Consider the following 20,125-nt stretch of genomic DNA (forward strand, 5'->3'; position numbering starts at 1 on the left):
CTCTGCATGCATCCATGACTTAATCAGCTGCTACTGGGCACAAACACTGTGGAGATGTATTCTTTGACAGCTGGTTGGCTGGGTGAGTGACCGTTCATGCACTGTTGATCAGTCCTGCATGCTTTTGCTGTTTTGCAGTTGGTGTCAAACAGTTCAAACTTGGCGCACCAGGATCGTTGGTGGAGTCCACTGCTGAGGTTTCTCGTAAGGCATTCTGATTCCATGCAGGCCTATCCCACGAAGACTGGGAAGACACTGGCGATATTTGGACGCCTTCCTCTGAATCCCCAGTGATTCCTGTTACTCTGTCGGTAGAGCAGTTTCCAGACCATCTCTCGTGCAGGGATTCCCTTGATGCCCTTTCAGTGGGTCGTCACGGGACTATGTGGACTGGGCTGGATTGCGTGTTGGCCTCTTTGAGGCCGCTGTAGGATTGCTGATGGGAGCCACGGCCAAGTCATTTGCGCAACTGCAAGGGTGGATGATATATGGTCGGTGTGCTTGCCAACAGGACCTAGGTGCGGTGGGCTATCAGACAGTCTCTGGACAATTGGTCTCACACTTTGCCAGGAGTGCCTCGTTGGTCTCTTGATGTTTTGCGGGGTAAGGCTCCAACCTGGTGATGAGATGCTCCTTCGTTGGATTGGGTGAGGCACATGGCAGTGATGGTGTGTTTGCCATTAGACGACCTGGACAACATGTGGTGATGACTTACTGGAGTGAAGGTGACTGGAGGAACTTCGCAACCACGTAGCTCGTTGTGTGGTTGGTGCACTTCTTCTCCTTCGGTTTGTGCGGTTGCGAACAGGGATGCCATGGAGTGGCTTTGTAATAAACACTAGAATGTGTCCAGCAGGAAACTACAGCTGGTAAGGTTAGAATAGACTAATATAAAGTTGAGTGATGGACCATATTGGTGAGTGATCCCTAGATCCTGTTACAAAGTTGTGTGGAGTCTTCCTAGTAGGCTGGAGTCTTCAACAACCCTGCTGGACTCTGGAAGAGTAAGTCACATGTAACGGAGTTTGCCTTAGCCCTACAAACCTTTCAGAATCTAAGATCCATAATGCAAATCTCCAAAATACCTCCAGGCCTCTGATTGTGAGGTGATGATAGGGCAGAGGTTGACATGTCAGGGTATAGTCCCAAAATTACTTTTAACAGAGGTCGGCCTAATTAGTGGTCCTTTTTGCTTCCTGTTGGCTCTCGCACATTTCCGCCTCATTCCTGAGAGCTAATCTTCTTTGCCGCTGGACCACGGCCAGAGTTTGTCCAGCAATTGCCACCAGAAACTGTGCGTCAGTGTTATTGGAGTAACTGCTATGGAAAAAGCCAGATTTGGCCTATGCCCTTTCTTGTATCCAGTTTAATTCCTTCTTTCCACAGCGGAAAATCACCGGTCTATTGTTGCTTGTGCTCACAACTAAGGTGACCCCTTGTGCCACACCTTCGTGACGGAAGCGTTCTTGGCCACCTGGTTCACTGTGATGAGAGGTGGGGGACGTTTTTTTTTACTTCAATCAAAGAGTCGAAATCTAATTTTGTCCCTTTTTTCTCCCCTGCGTAGGGCATGAAGCCAGACAGCTTTTACAAAGTGAAGGTGCCCGAGCTGAAGGAGATCATAGAGGGGTGCATTCGGATGAATAAAAATGAAAGGTACGACGGAAAATGCCTTTTGCATAAAGGAGGGCAGTGCCGAAGCCATAATCTATGTAAGATGTTGCGTAAAATTTCTGTGTTGACACACCATGTGAGATAAATACACTCTAACACCGTAGAACAATTTAAAGCAAAAATACTGAGATAATCTCTTAACCATCATAATTCATCTACTGATGGCAGCATATGCCAGGTAGTGAGCAGATACCTGCTTGGATGCACGCAGTACTGAGTGATTGGAACAATGCTAGGCTTTAGAGCGCTCATTTCCCTGCCTGTTGCAGCACCATAGGGTCTACAACAGACATGTAGCCTATCTCTGGGGGGCCTGAGGGAGCAACCATAGGCATCTTTCAAATGGAAATTGCCTGGCCCTGGTGTACCCTCTATTACAAGTGAGCTCAGAAGAGCAACTGCATGAATAGGTCACTTAGCATCGCCAGAAATTATTTAAGACCATGTGATACAGATCACTCTCCACGTCATAGGTCCCAAAAGTCATTAAGAAAGATATTGAAGAATGCCCATAAGTGGTGCTCTCCCCACTAGCATTGCTAGCTTATGCTGACCTATGCAATGTACTGGGTACCAGGTCGTCTTGGCAACAGGTCATTTTCATCACTCCAGTAAGTGGTCCACGAGGAAACTGACCTCAGTCTTGAACCTGCTTCAGTTGCTGTTGTTAGGAAGATCTCATTATTCACTAATGAGTGAGCAGTAGCATATAGTCTGCCAGATATTTTAGGTACCATGGTCACCTGGATTAAGATTCCCCTTAGATAAGAATATAAATTGTGCAATAAGCCACTATTGTAGTATTGACACTGTATCATGCCTGTGCTTTGTAGGTACACAATTCAAGACTTACTGGAGCATTCCTTCTTCCAAGAGGACACTGGAGTGCACGTAGAGCTAGCCGAGGAGGACGACGGAGTCAAGTCTGGCCTGAAATTGTGGCTGCGCATGGATGACACCAAGAAGCTCCACGGCCGATACAAAGACAACAATGCCATTGAGTTTCTCTTTGAGCTTTACAAAGACGTAGCCGAAGAGGTGGCACAGGAAATGGTAAGGCCCATACAAGTTCAAAATGAGTGGATGATCGTGTCTACCTGGATGGTTTGTTTTCATGCTAGTTAAGTCTAATGCTGCCGGGAAACGTCATGAAAATCTGTGTACCTTTGCCTGTGGCAGAGACCGACTGAGTGAGGGATGATTGATCCTTCCCAGTGGTAATGACATGGCAACCCTTGGATATCCCCATTCCTTCACCAACGCATTGTGTGACTTCTTCTGTGGCTGTAGGTTGGTCTTCCCATGTACCAGTAATGCTAGTTCTTTGTCTTTATCCCTCATCATTGCATCTTTTCTCTTGGGCCTCCTCCATTGCTTATTGAGTTAGAGCAGATGTTCTGAGAAACTCTAGAGGTGCATGCTGAGTATAAAGTCTCCCTTGCTACATAGTGTCCCAGGTGGTCACATTCCTTGTAGGTCTAGTCCTTTTGAGAAAGTCTAACCTTTGAGTGAAGGTTTTCAGCCTTTCAAAGCATGTTGCACAGCTGCATGCAGGGGCAAGAATAGATGATTTTTGAAAGTGGTGTTTCTTTACTGCAAAGAAGACTTTAAGATAAGTCAGCCTTTAAAAAAATACTTTGTGTAAAACAGATAAATACGCAGTTGTATATCTTTTCTGCTTTTCTTAGCCTAAACTATCTTTCTAATTTTACTATTTAGACTCTCCCCACCGCTGTATTAACAAAGCTGTAATTGTGTTTGCCACAGATGTCCGCATAAAATTCCGTGGCACAGCATGTAACTGGTAAATGCACACAGCAGAATTTCACTGCGCTGCTGTTCCAATCAAGTGTTCCTATCAATTGTATGTAAGAGGTTGGGAACGAAACTGTCCAATTGCAGTCGCTGAAAATTGCAATTTTTAATTATTAGCCCATCCTCGGTTTTAGAAATGACCACTAGCACATCAAGTAGTGTTAAAGCACACACAGGTCAATTCTGAAATAAGTAAATATTCATTCACCTAAACATAGGTCTTTAATATATAAATAGTCAGTGATCATGGTGGTGGCGGCGACTGAAACTCGTTTGACAGCAGACATGGAATAAACATTTCTTAGCAAAAAAGCAAAGCGTCAGAGCCTTTGTGTAAACAAAAACGAAGGATTTGGGCCGATATATATATATATCTCTCAATCGTTGTATCTGGTTATTTTTCATCATCCAAGCAAAGGCACCAGACCGTCGATGCACATAAATCAGGCACTTTGGGGTGTTAATTATCTTCCTTTATTGCTGTGCAAGCACCAACAGAACGTCGACGCGTTTCGGCTTATGCCTAAAACTGGCCAACCCTTAGCCCTCCACCGATGTGACTAAAAAGCAGTCCTTCTTTCATGGCACTGCCCCAGATTTCAGAGGGCAGTGCAATGAAACGCCATGATAGTCACGCAATAATTTCCAGTAACAGTATGTTCGGTGGCATGTGTAGCTGCAGATACACATGCTGTGCATAGTCCGCCGTCTGGTGTTGGGCTCGGAGTGTTACAGGTTGTTTTTCTTCGAAGAAGTCTTTTCGAGTCACGAGACCGAGGGACTCCTCCTACTTTGGTTCCATTGCGCATGGGCGTCGACTCCATCTTAGATTGTTTTTTTTCCACCATCGGGTTCGGACGTGTTCCTTTTCGCTCCGTGTTTCGGGTCGGAAAGTTAGTCAGAATCTCGGAAAAATCAGTCGGTATTGTTTTGTTCGGTATCGGGTTAGATTAGACAGATCGACACCGAATCTTGAAGAAGCTCCGGTAGCCCTTCGGGGTAATTTCGATCGGGGCCTGGTCGGCCCGACCGCGTGCAACATCGAGACTGATGGAACGGACCCCGTTTCGATTCTGTCCTAAATGCCACAATAAGTATCCTCACACGGACCAACATTTGGTCTGTAACTTGTGCCTGTCCCCCGAGCACAAGGAGGATACGTGCGAGGCCTGTCGCGCGTTTCGGTCGAGAAAACCGCTCAGAGACCGAAGAGCCAGGAGGTTGCAGATGGCGTCCACGCCGACAGGACAACAACGGTTCGAGGAGGAGGAAGAAGAAACATTCTCCATCCCCTACTCAGACTCCGAAGAATTCGACGTCGAAGAGCAACCAACCGTGAGTAAGATGTCGAAACAAAGATCACACGAAAAAACAGAGAAAGCCCAGGGGACGCCACTGCCAACAGGCCATGGCTTAACCCATAAAGTAGGTGACCGTCCATCGGCACTGAAAAAGGGCGAGCTGGTGCCAAAGTCGTCCGACTCAGGTCGAGACACAGGCACGCAGCAATCTCAGGACCGAGAGAGTGGTGCAGAAAAGGGTCGACACCGAGATAGCGGCACCGAAGTTGCTCGGCACAGAGACAACGGCACCGAAGATGGTCGGCACCGAGAAGGCACGACACCGAAAAGAAGAAAGATCTTGTCGGAGCCGAAAAAATCCAAAGCCACGGTTTCGGTGCCAAAACACCCGGCAACCGAACCGAAAACCAGTTCCTACTCAGAGGAACAAGGACTGTCCTCCCAACTAAAAAAATACAGATTTGAGGAGGACTTACAAACAATAGAACCAGATCACACACAAAAGCGGATCTTTATCCAAAAGGATACAGGGAAGATCACCACTCTTCCCCCAGTCAAGAGAAAAAGAAAACTGGACTTCCAACAAGAAGACAAGCAGCCACAAGCGAAGGTGGTAAAGAAAATAACTCCACCACCCTCTTCACCACCGTTAACCCATGCATCACCGGCACAAACTCCACCACATTCACCAGCTCATACCACCATGAGCCAAGATGATCCAGATGCATGGGACCTCTATGACGCTCCAGTATCGGACAATAGCCCTGAGTCATACCCAACTAAGCCCTCACCACCTGAGGACAGTACAGCATATGCACAGGTGGTAGCCAGGGCAGCCGAATTTCATAATGTATCGCTACATTCGGAGCCTATTGAGGATGACTTCCTCTTTAACACCCTGTCCTCCACCCATAGCCATTATCAAAGCCTTCCCATGCTCCCGGGAATGTTAAGGCACGCTAAACAGATTTTTAAGGAGCCAGTTAAAAGCAGAGCAATAACTCCAAGGGTGGAGAAAAAATACAAAGCACCGCCTACAGACCCTGCTTTTATTACATCACAACTGGCGCCAGATTCAGTAGTCGTAGGAGCAGCTCGTAAAAGAGCTAACTCGCATACATCAGGCGACGCACCACCTCCGGACAAGGAGAGCCGCAAGTTCGATGCAGCTGGGAAAAGGGTTGCAGCACAAGCTGCAAATCAGTGGCGCATCGCCAACTCCCAAGCACTCCTAGCGCGATACGACAGGGCTCATTGGGACGAGATGCAGCATTTAATCGAACACCTCCCCAAAGAGTTCCAAAAACGAGCGCAACAAGTGGTTGAAGAGGGACAAAATATCTCCAACAACCAAATACGTTCTTCTATGGATGCAGCGGATACAGCTGCAAGAACAATAAATACTGCAGTCACCATAAGGAGACACGCATGGCTGCGCACCTCTGGGTTCAAACCCGAGATTCAACAGGCTGTGCTTAATATGCCGTTTAATGAACAACAATTGTTTGGGCCGGAAGTGGACACAGCAATTGAAAAATTAAAAAAGGACACCGACACAGCCAAAGCCATGGGCGCACTCTACTCCCCGCAGGGCAGAGGCACATTTGGCACATTTCGTAAAACTACTTTTAGGGGAGGGTTTCGAGGTCAACCCACAGAAACCAGCACCTCACAAACAAGACCACCTACCTACCAGGGACAATATCAAAGGGGAGGTTTTCGGGGACAATACAGAGGGGGACAATTCCCAAGAAACCGGGGAAAATTTCAAGGTCCCAAAACCCCTCAAAATAAACAGTGACTCACAGGTCACACCACCCCTTCACACAACACCAGTGGGGGGAAGACTAAGCCAGTTCTACAAATCTTAGGAGGAAATAACAACAGACACTTGGGTCTTAGCAATTATCCAACATGGTTATTGCATAGAATTTCTCAAATTCCCTCCAAACGTCCCACCGAAAACACACAATATGTCAAAACAGCATGTAGATCTTCTAGGACTAGAAGTTCAAGCATTACTGCAAAAGGACGCAATAGAATTAGTACCAGGTCCACAAAAGAACACAGGAGTTTACTCACTGTACTTTCTAATACCGAAAAAGGACAAAACACTAAGACCAATTCTAGATCTCAGAACACTAAACACCTACATCAAATCAGACCATTTTCACATGGTCACATTACAAGACGTAATCCCACTGCTCAAACAGCAAGACTACATGACAACATTAGATCTAAAAGATGCGTATTTCCATATACAGATCCATCCTTCGCACAGGAAATACCTGAGGTTCGTATTCAAGGGAATACATTACCAATTCAAAGTGTTGCCATTCGGAATAACAACTGCGCCAAGAGTCTTTACAAAATGCCTAGCAGTAGTAGCTGCACATTTCAGAAGGCAGCAAATACACGTGTTCCCTTACTTAGACGACTGGTTAATCAAAACCAACACGCTAACAAAGTGTTCACATCACACAAAGTATGTCATACAGACCCTTCACAGGCTGGGTTTCTCCATCAACTATGCAAAGTCAAAACTTTTGCCGTGTCAAACACAACAATACTTAGGAGCGACAATCAACACAATAAAAGGGATAGCCACTCCAAGTCCACAAAGGGTCCAAACAATTCACAAGGTCATACAAGCCATGTATCCAACACAAAAGATACAAGCAAAAATAGTATTAAAACTACTAGGCATGATGTCTTCATGCATAGCCATTGTCCCATACGCAAGGTTGTACATGCGACCCTTACAACAGTGCCTAGCATCACAATGGTCACAGGCACAGGGTCAACTTCTAGATCTGGTGTTAATAAACCACCAAACATACATCTCGCTTCTATGGTGGAACAGTACAAATTTAAACAAAGGGCGGCCTTTCCAAGACCCAGTGCCAACATACGTTATAACAACAGATGCTTCCATGACGGGGTGGGGATCACACCTCAATCAACACAGCATCCAAGGACAATGGGACATTCATCAAAGAAAGTACCACATAAATCACTTAGAACTGTTAGCAGTATTTCTAGCGTTGAAAGCATTCCAACCCATGATAACCCACAAATACATTCTTGTCAAAACAGACAATATGACGACAATGTATTATTTAAACAAACAGGGGGGGACACACTCGACACAGTTGTGTCTCCTAACACAAAAAATATGGCATTGGGCAATTCACAACCACATTCGCCTAATAGCACAATTTATTCCAGGGATCCAGAACCAGCTAGCAGACAATCTCTCTCGGGATCACCAACAAGTCCACGAAAGGGAAATTCACCCCCAAATACTAAACAATTACTTTCAAATTTGGGGAACACCTCAAATAGATCTATTTGCAACAAAAGAAAACGCAAAATGCCAAAGCTTTGCATCCAGGTACCCACACCGGCACTCCCAAGGCAATGCTCTATGGATGAATTGGTCAGGGATATTTGCGTACGCTTTTCCCCCTCTCCCTCTCCTTCCATATCTAGTAAACAGATTGAGTCAAAACAAACTCAAACTCATACTAATAGCTCCAACATGGGCAAGACAACCTTGGTATACAACGCTACTAGACCTTTCAGTAGTACCTCATGTCAAACTACCCAACAGACCAGATCTGCTAACGCAAAACAAACAGCAGATCAGGCATCCAAACCCAGCATCGCTGAATCTAGCAATTTGGCTCCTGAAATCCTACAATTTGGACACTTAGACCTCACACAAGAATGTATTGTGGTCATAAAACAGGCTAGAAAACCTTCCACTAGACACTGCTATGCAAGTAAATGGAAAAGATTTGTTTATTACTGCCATAATAATCAAATTCAACCATTGCATGCATCTCCAAAAGATGTAGTAGGATATTTACTACTTTTGCAAAAATCTAATCTAGCTTTCTCTTCCATAAAGATACATCTCACCGCAATATCTGCTTACCTGCAGATTACTCATTCAATTTCCCTCTTTAGAATACCTGTCATTAAAGCGTTTATGGAAGGCCTAAAGAGAATTATACCACCTAGAACACCACCTGTTCCTTCATGGAACCTCAACATTGTCTTAACAAGGCTCATGGGTCCACCTTTCGAAACCATGCATTCATGTGAAATGCAATACTTAACGTGGAAAGTTGCATTTCTCATTGCCATCACATCTCTAAGAAGAGTAAGTGAAATACAGGCGTTTACCATACAAGAACCATTTATTCAAATACACAAGAATAAGGTAGTTCTAAGAACAAATCCAAAATTCTTACCAAAGGTTATCTCACCGTTCCACTTAAATCAAACAGTGGAATTACCAGTGTTCTTCCCACAGCCAGATTCAATAGCTAAAAGAGCACTACATACATTAGACATCAAGAGAGCACTAATGTACTACATTGATAGGACAAAAGAAATTAGGAACACAAAACAACTATTCATTGCATTCCAAAAACCTCATACAGGAAATCCAATATCAAAACAAGGTATTACCAGATGGATAGTACGGTGCATCCAAACCTGCTATCTTAAAGCAAAAAGAGAACTGCCTATTACACCAAGGGCACACTCAACCAGAAAGAAAGGTGCTACTATGGCCTTTCTAGGAAATATTCCAATGAACAAAATATGTAAGGCAGCAACATGGTCTACGCCTCATACATTTACTAAACACTACTGTGTAGATGTGTTATCTGCATAACAAGCCACAGTAGGTCAAGCCGTACTAAGAATTTTATTTCAAACTACATCCACTCCTACAGGCTGAACCACCGCTTTTGGGGAGATAACTGCTTACTAGTCTATGCACAGCATGTGTATCTGCAGCTACACATGCCACCGAACGGAAAATGTCACTTACCCAGTGTACATCTGTTCGTGGCATTAGTCGCTGCAGATTCACATGCGCCCACCCGCCTCCCCGGCAGCCTGTAGCCGTTTGGAAGTAATTCTTCAACATTTGTACATTTGTAAATATATTACTTTAACCTTCATTTTGTACATACTTATTCATTCCATTGCATGGGCACTATTACTAGCATACACAACTCCTACCTCACCCTCTGCGGGGAAAACAATCTAAGATGGAGTCAACGCCCATGCGCAATGGAACCAAAGTAGGAGGAGTCCCTCGGTCTCGTGACTCGAAAAGACTTCTTCGAAGAAAAACAACCTGTAACACTCCGAGCCCAACACCAGACGGCGGACTATGCACAGCATGTGAATCTGCAGCGACTAATGCCACGAACAGATGTACACTGGGTAAGTGACATTTTCCATATGGCATATGTTTTGACCATTTTCACACATTATTCTGATAAGAATTGTAGTTTTGTGCTTATTGTCCATGTACATCCATAAATTATACTGATTCAAATATTACATATTATGTCACCACTTGATCGCTCCGCATTGAAAGATGATCCAAGTGGTTACCCAACGCGTTATTGCTATTGAAAACTGACATATAGTCGCACAGTCAGGAAGTGCAAATCCTAAAAAGGGTATATCATACTCCAGCAAGGCATATGTGAACAATTATTATGTTATTAAGATATCATACACAATAATTACTGAACACCATATGCATTACAATGACCCTTAGCACGTCCAAGTTTGAATGGTTCTTTTCATGGAACATGGGACATCTAAATTTGAAATCATATCCACTACGTATGAGATGGAAAAGGCTCTATTCCACATGTTTAGCAGCAGTGACCATATACATAAAGTGCCACAGTGCAAGGTCCTAAAGTGCAAATGCTGCAAGAGGTACCTCCAACAGCAATCAGTGGATATGTATAAAATCAATATAGATAAAGTATGACGAAAATAAAATATGGTCATATTCCTTTCCAGGCTTATGGTAGCAGTAGTGAAAAGTAAAGTGTCTAGTGGAACATCCTGATGTAAGAATACTGCAGTGTTGTCATTTGAGATGTCATCAGTGATGTCACTCACTACGCCATGAGTGATGTAATAAGTGATGTCATAAACAGTGCATTACATGGGCGCAAGTTATTGTTAGCTATAACGTCCCTGTAACCTTTGAATTTTTTCAGTGAACTTCCACGTTTTTTTAAATTCTATTTCCTAACTATACCGTACCTGTAACCTTTGGTTTTTCAGTGCATTTCTATGTTTAAAAAAATCCGATTTCCTAACTATACCATCCCTGTAACCTTTGTTTTTTTCAGTGAATTTCTATGTTTTTTTTAATGTATAGTAATTTTCAATACTATATGTTAATCCAACCATCGTCGCGCTCGGCCAAAGGGAGTTAGCTGCAGCATATCTCTCTTGGTGTGAGAATAGGGTGTATCTGGGGTGAGTGTGGCTGTGGGAGTCTCTATCTGGGTGTGAGAGTGCATGCATCAGTGTCTTAGTGGGTGCATCAATGTCTGAGTAGGTCTGTTAGTGGGTGCATGAGGCTCTGAGTTGTCTGTGAGTGGGTGTATTAGTGTCTCAGTGAGTGTGTGTGTGTGGGTGCATCAGTGTCTCACTGGGTTTGTGAGTTAGTGCATCAATGTCTGAGTGGGTCTGCGAGTGGTTGAGTCAGTGTCTGTGTGGGTCTGTGAGTGGGTACCTGAGGGTCTGAGTGGGTCAGTGAATAGGTGTGTCAGTATTTGAGTGGTCTGTGAGTGGGTGTGTCACTGCCTGAGTCGGTCTGTGAGTGGGTGCATCAATGTCTGAGTGGGGCTGTGAGTGGGTGCGACAGTGTCTGAGTGGGTGCATGAGGGTCTGAATGGGTCTGTGAGTGGATGTGTTAATGTCTGTGTGGGTCTGTTACTGGGTTCATGAGAGTCTGAGTGGATTTGTGAGTTGGTGTGTGAGGGTCTTAATGGGTCTGTGAGTGGGTGCATGAGGGATTGTGTGGGTCGGTGAGTGGGTGTGTCAGTGTCTGAGTGGGTCCGTGAGTGGATGTGTGAGGGTTTCTGTGGGTCTGTGAGTGGGTGTGTGATGCTGTGAGTGGGTGTATAAATGTCTCTGGGTCTGTGTGTGGGTGCATCAGTGTCTCACTGGGTCTTCAGTGGGTGCATCCGTGTCTGAGTGGGTCTGTGAGTGGGTGCATGTGGGTCTGAGTGCGGGGCGCATGAGTCTCTGAGTGCATGTATTAGTGAATTAATTTGTGTATGAATGAGTCAGTGGTTTATCTTCCAAATTGTTTCACATTCGCGAATATTTTGTGAATAATTTGTTAACATTTGTGAATTTTTGCAAATATCACGAATGGTGGTGCAAAATTATTTTAAACCCATAATTTGCCTCTAAAACACACCTATATCACACCCCTGGGGTCAGGCTACCTCCACCCTGACCCCTTATGCCACTTTCAATTAATATTTCACCCCTGGCGAACGTGTTCCATGAAATAAAATGGTGGGCGCAACTTTCTAGAGAGGTTCCGGTCAGGCCATTACAGCGCTTCTTTTCGCACAAATATTTGCAAATTATTTGTGAGTCCAAATATACTACATTTGGATTTCCTTTAATATCTCAAAAACGACTTAACGGATTTACACCAAGTAAGCAAAAGCGTAATCTGCATACCAAAAGCTAGAGTTCAGCTAAATTTGGTGTAATTCTGTCCAGTGGTTCGGGCTGTAGTCGTGTCCAAAGTTCCTTTGAGAATTAACATGGGAAACGCAACTTTTTTGACCCTCCTTTTTCTTGACCCCTCCTTCCCCCCTTTAAAAGATCACCCCCAAGATTTCTATGCGCAACAAGACTCACCAGGGCCCTTTTTTTTGTAAACTTTCGTGAAGATTCGTCAAATGGTGCCAAAGATATAGGCAAGTCAAAAAACGTTTTTTCTATGGAAACTAGGTCCTATTTATAACTACCTACTGGTGACCGCCAGTAGGTGATATATATATTTTTTTACCTACTGGTGGTTACCAATAGGAAGTTATAGTTAAGACCTAGGCCCTCATTAAGTGGCTGGCGGTCTTAAGACTGCCAGTCTTGCGATGGCGGTTGGACCGCCCTATTATGACCCTGGCTGATCCACCACAGTCATATCGCCGACACTGCCAGGCTGCAGCCAGCCTGCAGCCTGGCGGTCCCAGCGGTTGTAATCCGCCAGGGCAAAGCTGCAAGCAGTGCTGCAAGCAGTGCTGCCCTGGAAATTACGAGTCCCCATCCGCCAGCCTTTCCATGGCGGTAAAGACCGAATTCGGGCAGTGAAATGCGCGATTGGGCATTTGGCATGGGCAGTGCAGGGGCCCCCATGCACAGCCCAATCGCGTATTTCACTGCCCAAATTCCGGGCAGTGAAATGCGCGACAAGTGCTGCTCCACCAACGCACCTCAACATAGCTTCAATGTTGTGGTGAGTTTTCTGCTGGGCCAGCGGGCAGAAACACTGCTTTTGTCAGCTGGCCCAGCGGAAAACTCCTAATAGGGCGGCAATCATACCACCAGCACTGGCGGTATAATGGCACCCGCGGCATCGGCGGTCTTTGAAAAAGACCGCCAAAGTCATAATGAGGGCCCTAGTTTCCATAGGAAAAACATTTTTTGGTTTGCTTAGAACTTTAGAGCCGTTTAACAAATCCTCACAATATTTTCCAAACAAAGTGCCCTACTCTGTCTTGTTCTGCATGGAAAGTTGCGGGGGTGATCTGTCAAGTGGGGGCTGAGAAAAGAGGGTGGGGTCAAAAACTGTGTGTTTCCCATGTTATTCACTATTGAGATTTTAGACATGACTATAGCCCGAGCCGCCAAGTGGAATTTCACCAAAATTTGGCAGAAAGATCACTTTTTGTGATTTGCTGTAAATCTGTTCAAGAGTTTCATCCATATTAAAGGAAAAATAAATGTGGATATCTAGGGACGCGGATCCTCCATGGATCCGACAGATCTCTTACTAAGATTTGATTTGGCTGCCAACATTTCAGCCAGGAAGAGCTGGCATCCATCTTGGGACTCAGACTTGTCCAAGTTGCAAGAAAAAAAAAAAAATAGAAGGGGCCAGGGTAGGAATACCCTGACCCCTTAGGCCTGATGGTGACGTCCCATCATGGGCCAAAAGCATTTATTTTTAAAATTTCTGCTGCAAAATTGCAGTGGATCTGCCAATCCACAGCAAAAAGTTTTTAAAAAACAGCTATTTGCTGGATTGCTCTTGTCTTCTCCTTGCTTTTTCACCCATTTTTTGAGTGCCTTCTCCATGCTTTTTCCTCGTTATCACTGCTTTCTCCTTGCTTTTTCCCGTTATTGCGTGCCTTCACCTTGCTTTTCCTTCGTTTTTATTGCTTTCTCATTGTTTTTACCCTGTTTTTTATATGCCCGCTCCTTGCTTTTCCCACATTTTCACTGCTTTCTCCTTGCTTTTTCCTAGTTTTTTCGTGTGCCTTCTCCTTGCTCTTCCCTCGTTTTCACTGCTTTCTCGTTGCTTTCTCCCTTGTTTTTTTGAGTGCCTTCTCCTTGCTGTTCCTGTGTTTTCACTACTTTGTCCATTCTTTTCCCCCAGTTTTTTGAGTGCCTTCTCCTTGCCTTTCCCTAGTTTTCACTGCTTTCTCTTTGCTTTCCACCCCCCTTTTTAGCATGCCTTCTCCTTGCTTTTCTCTCAGGGCATGGGGTTGGATGAATGTGGGGGGGTCGACCACAGGCCAAGCCCTATGGCCAACCCCCTGCTGCGTTAAAAAAAAACCCATAGAAATTCACTGAAAAAAACTAAGGTTACAGAGGCGTTATAGTTAGGAATTAGCATTTAGAAAACCTTATAAATTCACAAAAAACAAAAGTTACTGGGGCGTTATAGTTAGGATCAGAATTTTCATGCACAAAAACATAGAAATTCAGCTGTTATAGTTAGTTATTTCAAGTAACTACAATTCCCGTCCTCGCCATGCACTCATGCACTGCTAATTACATCACATATTACATCAGTAATTGCATCTTCTATGATATCATTGATAATACCATTGCAACATTTGCAATAAAATTATTGATCTGAAAACTGTTCATAGTGTGGGCGTGAGTTAGAGTTATCTTAGGGCACGAGCTATAGTTACTTGAAATAACTCTAACTATAACAGCTGAATTTCTGTGGTTTTGTGCGTGTAATGTAAATTCTGATCCTAACTATAACGTCTCTCTAGCCTTTGCTTTTTTTAAGTATATATATATATATATATATATATATATAATATTTATGATCACTTTTAAGTGATGTGGCAGTATGCCACAGGAAAGGGATGCGTTACCCATTGGTGTGATAGTTACTTGTGGCAAATCGTTTGTAGTTGACATTAGTTATCTATCCTTCCAGTCCTCATTGAACAACAATAGTGCAGCCAAAGTCAAAATAGAAGTTGAGCTGCTGGCTTGGCAGTCAATAACACCACTTCATCAGGGGCCAGCCTTCACCGATGCTTCTTACTGTACAGACGTCCATGGGGGGGACTAAAATAATAATAATAATTTTTTTAAACATTTACCATTCCAACGTTGCCAATGCTGCCTGCCGCCTCACTCCTCCGCTCTTCTGGTGTGCCAGCAGTTCCTGGGACACCAGCACAGGCCCCCCATGCAGTCCTGGTGCTGCTTTCATGCTTAGCATGAGAGAATCATCAGGATTTGTCGGAGTGGCTTGGTCTGCCACTCAGACAGTGCACTGGGGCCTAAGACGACCGGCCAAACTGACATGCGCACTTAGTGCATTCCACTCCTCCTTCTCCTTCCCCCCTCACAGCCCTGCCCCATCCTGCACATGCTGGCTGGGCCAGCAGCTGAAAAACAAAACAATAGTAAAATATAATTTTATTTTTCAGCTGCTGGCTCAGCCAGTAGAATGGCACCAGTGAGAAGGAGCCACCCCTGTGTAGTGCTCTGTAAATGTTGCAACTCAATATCTGTGAACACTAACCCTACTCTGACATTGTATTAGAATGAACTCATCGTTAAGGCTCACATGCATGGACACATGTGCACGCTCTCCTAAAAAGCATTAATATCAAGGCCTGGTCCTTTAAAAAGAATACGGATATCCAAATGTAGGCCATTTGCAGAGTGTGTCCTCGTCTACATTGAGGGAGGTCATTTTGTCTTGAGATAAGATTAGAATGCTCCAAAGTTCAGAAGCAGGTGATATGGAAAACAGTACTCGTGGCAGGAACGTTGAGAGCTGCAACTGCCATAGACCCAGGTGGTCTTCTTGCATTCAGAGGCTCAAGTATGGAGAGTGCACCGTAAAAGAGCATTATTGGCATTAACGAGATGTACCTGCCACAGCATTCCTTAGGGCTTCATTTAAAATTATGATAAGTAGTCTGCCAGCCTGCTGGATCAAAGAAAACCCTGTCTCCACCTGTCTTTCGGAAAACAGCCTGCCACATTTAGAGAACCTTGTGTCCCCTTAGCTTACAATCTAGCCACCACTCCGACCAGTCCACTGTAGACAGAGTTAAATGCCATGTTATTTCCACCCATTTGGCATCTTTTTTGCTTTATACATACAAACATTCCAAGCAGTAGTTTGTTTCCCCATGTGTAGAGAGGCTAGTGTAAGGTTTCCCTGCCTGCTACCACTGTGCCTCGAACAGTGGACCCGAGCAGGGAAGATCAGTGGCAGTTGCCCTGTTGTAAATTGAGTGCAGTGATCTTCATAGTGGCCCAGCAGACGAGTGGCAGACAGACTGCCCGGTCAAGGGATCCCTTCCATAGTGCTGGCCGAAGCTGCACTTGCAGAAACATGGTGGATCCTCTGAATCTAAAAGTGGGGGAAACTGCTGGTTTGGCGGGACCGGAGAACCGCTGAGTTATGGAGAACCCCTAAATGACTCCCTTGGTCTCTTCCTCAAAACACAAATATTTTTTTTTTCTGAATGTGAGAAAATGATATTCATCCTGTCAGTGGTGGATGCCATAATGCCCAAAGTGACACAGCATGCCTCCTTTGAACCACTTTGTGACCACCAAACCTATTTCACATAGTGCGCCAAACAATCAAGGACTGAGGCAAAAAACAGAACCCATGAGTATCTCAGAAAACATTTTCTGTTCCGACTGATGTGATACTGACTCTGAACATTCCTGTTCATGCTGATATTTCACAATACCACAGATGGAATATCAACTGGTAGATATGCTGCTACAATATTGTAGACTACCAAAATATAATCTAGGTGAGTGTAGATGTACTATTATTAACTCTGCTGTGATAATATTTTGTGAGTCTTTATTATGGTCAGATATCCACAGGTCTGTATTTCGATCATTATATTATGGTACAACACCACCGGGATATAGTGGTTATTGGTTCATAAGACGTTTGATGTCTCCGTACGCATAGCAGGGATGCAATAGCCATCTCTGTGGGATATCCATGTTTGTCTTTATTAAAATCTAGAACAGATTGCTGTAAAGTGTAAGTCCTTGGAAAGCTCAATATATGATGGCTCTACAGGAAGCGACCCTGCTACTGTCTATTCTGTTGCAGGTGGTTCTGAATTTTGTCTGCGAAGCAGATTACAAGCTCGTCGCGAAGGCCATCAGAGATCGCGTCATCGCCATTAAGCGCAAAAGGGAGAAGCTAAAACGTGCCCAGGAGGAGCTGAAGAAGAAAGAGGTGGAAAAGCAGCAGGACATCTTAAACATTCTAGAGCAGCTCAAGTCCCCCCAGGGGCAAACGTCACCATCCACAGAAGCTGCCTCGCTGACCCAGCCTTTGCCTGTGACAATGGGTTCCGCCGACTCTGGGTTCAGAGGTACCTTTGCACCTGAGCCTGAGGAGCCCGAGGCAGACCAGCATCAGCACTTTCTGTTGAGGAGCACCGGCTACTCGTCAGCAACGTGTAAGTTGGGGTTCACTCTATCAACAGATTGTAAATAACGGCGTTGGAAAATATTATTTTCGGGAAATGATGTGTTGTGCATATCTGAACTAAAAGTAACTTTGAATATCTCTTAATGTTCCTGCCTTTGAATAGCTTGGTTTAGAAAGCAAACTCTTGATAACAAAATGTTGACCTGCTCCCAGACATCTCCAAATGATGTTATCCTCACACTTTTTACCGGTCCTCTATTGAAAAAACATGAAACAAAATTTAGTAGCTTTTCTGGCTAGGCTGAGTTGTATGAGGCCCGAAAGTACAGCATTACCATTTTAGTATGAAAATAACCAGAACAGGTACCTAGTGAAATAGTGAAACATATGTATCACTGAAAACATATACCACATGTAGCTAACACAAAGTTTACAAATTTTGATTCAGGAAAAAGCTTCCTGCAAGTGAGTTATAAAATTGGCTGTGAAAATTTCTGCAACATTTCATTGTCGAGGTGACTGCTACCACCTCACCAAAACATAGCGTTGGCAAGAAAATACATTATTTTTTAAACAGCCGCATTTTCTTTAAGGAAAACAGCTACATTAAAAAAAAAAAAAAGTTCCGTTTCTTTAAAAGTGATCACAGGACTTGGTGTTCTACTTACCCCAGATGACCACCATCCATATGATGGCCTGCAAACTTAGTGAGTCCGAATTTGCAACCTACCTTACTAATGTTTATGCGGTAAGTCAGATGACAACCAACAATATTCAGAACTTTACAAGCCGACCTATTAGTATATTACTGCTGGCAAAAGTACTGACCGCCATTGTCGGTCAACACTGGTTGTATTTTTGAGACCAGTGTTTTGTAGATATGGCCTTTAGTTCTTACCCGCACGTTTTTCTCAGGCGTCCCCTACTGCATGCAGGAGAGCAGGGTAGGCAAGGAGGGAAGTGGTGGGGTTCTTGATTTCTAAGCCCCCTCTCCTCATTCCAGGTGAGATTTACAGCAGGTTAATCCGAGGAAGGAATTCCTCTTCCAGACAATGGTCCTTTGAAGCTTTGGGCCTCAGCATTTGCTGAGATTTTAGTATTTAACATTTGCTTCCACAATTACATCTTTCCTGCAGCCTGCGGTTAATCGGCTTTGATGCCTCCGGTGTCAAACGGGCCCTGCACTCAAGGTTTAGCACAATCCCTAAAATGCCCAAAACATGCCTTTCTGAAAAGCTTGTGTGTGTACCATGGTCAGACTTGCACCATTTGCCCCTTTGACTCCAGATAAGGAAATTTCATATTAATTTGCAATGTTTTATTGTTTTGTCCAATTATTTTCAGTAACTCTCCATCCTCACTCCTTCCAACCATTAAACATTCCTAACACTGAGCTTTGCCCAGGTGTATTGCTTTTGATGTTACTAAATGTAGACTGCAAGTTATTAATTTGGCGTACTTTATTGCTTGAGCTACTTGTTCTTTTTAGTGTGGCATTAGGGCCGAAACTTTGCCACCCTAAATTAATAAATAGAATAGTTGCACATTTATGACGTCATATGATTCACTCCAGCTTCAGTGTTTCCGAAGTAGCTTTAATTGCAAGTACTAAGCGATGATCTATGGGTTTGGAAGTAGATGGCAGGGTCTTCAATAATCACTAGTTCATAAATCTATTAACTTGCCTTTTTTCAGGCCTGGTGTCATCTGTTCATTACTTATTAAAACACGTGTTCTCTTTTGTGTTGTGGTGCTTCTCATTGCTCAGAAGTGGCCCCGGGCGGGCACTGTGTGGATGAACGTAGAAAATCCTGTTTTAAAAAGCCTAGAGGAGGCAAAAGCATGTTTTTCCCAGAAAAGTTTGTTAACAGTACTTCTTTAGCAAAACTAACTTGTCCGTGAGCTTGGTGAAACAGCAGCACCACACTCCAGGGGACAGGCAGGCTCTGACTAATCACCAGGGCACATAAGAAGACACGCAGGCCCCAGGGGGGTTTATCTGACAGTAACTGAGCCTGCTTTTATCTCACAGAGGCTCATGCACCGCCCCTTCCACCCCCCAGGCCCAGTGTAGCTGCAGTACAACCCAGCACAGAATGCAGCTATATATACAACAACGTAGGTAAATTGTTTGCACGAATATTGAAGTGAAAAGGAGCAAGGAAGGAGGTTTCGTGATTTAACTCTTTTTCTTTCCAAGACCACACATGCGGTCCCTGTGTGCTTGGCTCACACGCTCAGGGGTAGATCGTCTGTTTTTATTAATGGGATAGTTGGTTTGTAGTTTAAAGGGCCGACCCCTTTGCTGTGTTTTGGCAGTCCGATCAGAATGACCCAAACTTTAAAAGGTAACACACAACTACAGGTGGTGTAGGCATTGATGAAAGAACATGTGTACTGCAAAAAGCTTGTGCTTCGAGAGTACCTTGGAGAAGATGTTGTGCCTTCAGCCCAATACCGCCTTGACAAACCCACAAAACGTCACCACTCTGCAAACTTCCCTTTCCCTTCCATTCAGTCTCAACCCACTGGTTACTGAGACCTTCAGTGCATTCACAATGTTAAGATCACACGTAGC

The 20,125-nt window shown here is 44.3% G+C and overlaps 1 protein-coding gene across 1 annotated transcript in view; it reads left to right on the plus strand.

Moving 5' to 3' along the window:
* Positions 1 to 20,125, plus strand: part of WNK4 (WNK lysine deficient protein kinase 4) — a 401,913-nt gene that overhangs the window by 302,184 nt on the left and 79,604 nt on the right. Inside the window, exons 5-7 of the mRNA XM_069237729.1 lie at positions 1,568 to 1,656; positions 2,508 to 2,727; positions 17,221 to 17,575. Coding sequence (XP_069093830.1) covers positions 1,568 to 1,656; positions 2,508 to 2,727; positions 17,221 to 17,575 — 664 coding nt within the window. The remainder of the gene's footprint in view (positions 1 to 1,567; positions 1,657 to 2,507; positions 2,728 to 17,220; positions 17,576 to 20,125) is intronic.

This window comes from Pleurodeles waltl, chromosome 6, assembly GCF_031143425.1.
Source record: "Pleurodeles waltl isolate 20211129_DDA chromosome 6, aPleWal1.hap1.20221129, whole genome shotgun sequence".
NCBI lineage: Eukaryota > Metazoa > Chordata > Amphibia > Caudata > Salamandridae > Pleurodeles > Pleurodeles waltl.